At 47.2% G+C, this 1,000-nt stretch overlaps 1 protein-coding gene across 1 annotated transcript in view; it reads left to right on the top strand.

The window, feature by feature from the left end:
- LOC132137499 (CREB-regulated transcription coactivator 2-like) overlaps window positions 1-268 on the top strand; it is an 11,007-nt gene extending 10,739 nt beyond the window's left edge. The window contains exon 11 of the mRNA XM_059547531.1: window positions 1-268. This exon is cut by the window's left edge and continues 98 nt beyond it. Within this exon, the coding sequence (XP_059403514.1) occupies window positions 1-268 (268 nt within the window).
- The last annotated feature ends 732 nt before the right edge of the window (window positions 269-1,000 follow it).

The raw sequence follows: 1,000 nt of genomic DNA, 5'->3' as shown, positions 1-1,000 counted from the left end.
GGGTCAGGGTCCTCACCTGCACAACATGCAGAACCTGCAGAAGTCCTTCCAGATGCAGCCACTGAAGCGTCCGAGCCCCGGTCAGAACCAGAACCCCCACCCCGTGAGTTACAGGTCAGCAGACGCCTCTCAGACGGGACAGACCCGGTCCGAGCAGCAGATGAGTCCGGCTCTCAGCGCAGACCTGGACCTGTACAGCGTGAGTGACCGACCGGACAGACCAGTACCAGTTACAGGACACTTCAGAGAATACTGGGGCACAAAGTAGGGCTGGGCGATTATGGCCTAAAGTCAAAACCTCGATTAATTGAACACTTAACCTCGATTACGATTAATGAACGATTATTTTTATTTATTTTTTGCCCTCATAGTTCACTGACAAGGTTTGTACTGTAAACAGGGCCATAGCTGGGGTCAGCGGGGCCCGGTGCAGGTTGTACCAGTGGGCTCTGTTTGAAAGTGTTTTAATTTGTATGTTCGTTCTGTTTATTTGTTCATCATCATGCCCGCCACGTCCCAGAATGCAACGCGCCGCCCAAGCCCTATTAGGCGCAGTCACTTTAAGAGACAATGAATGCATCCAATATAATACACATACGATTTTTTTCTCAAATGTTTACTTTAACTTAAGATATAACTGACAGTTTTTTTCGAACATACTATTCAAGACGGGTATTTTCACATTTTTTATGTATTTGTCTGTACAAGAGCAAAAACAGACAAATCCTGTGTTCAAGTGTTCTGAGACGCCTGAACAGCAGAACACTTCGGTGCTGAAGTGGGCTCCTTCACATCCTTTTCTGTTTTTTTAAACTGCGATTTGTTTTTGTTTGTTGAGGTGCAGGAGGAACTTAAAGGAGAACTTTGCAAACGAGAGCTGGGTTCAGTGTTACCGTCTGTGAGACGCGGCTCTGTCTCTCGTGCGCACCGAGCACAGCGCGAGTAACCAGCTGCTCACTTCAGCTTTCCCACGTCTAAATAACAGGTGAAAATGATACGC

This window comes from Carassius carassius, unplaced genomic scaffold (genome assembly GCF_963082965.1).
Source record: "Carassius carassius unplaced genomic scaffold, fCarCar2.1 SCAFFOLD_71, whole genome shotgun sequence".
Lineage (NCBI taxonomy): Eukaryota > Metazoa > Chordata > Actinopteri > Cypriniformes > Cyprinidae > Carassius > Carassius carassius.
The sequence above is the reverse complement of the archived record's forward strand: the minus strand, read 5'-3'. Positions and strand labels throughout refer to the sequence as shown.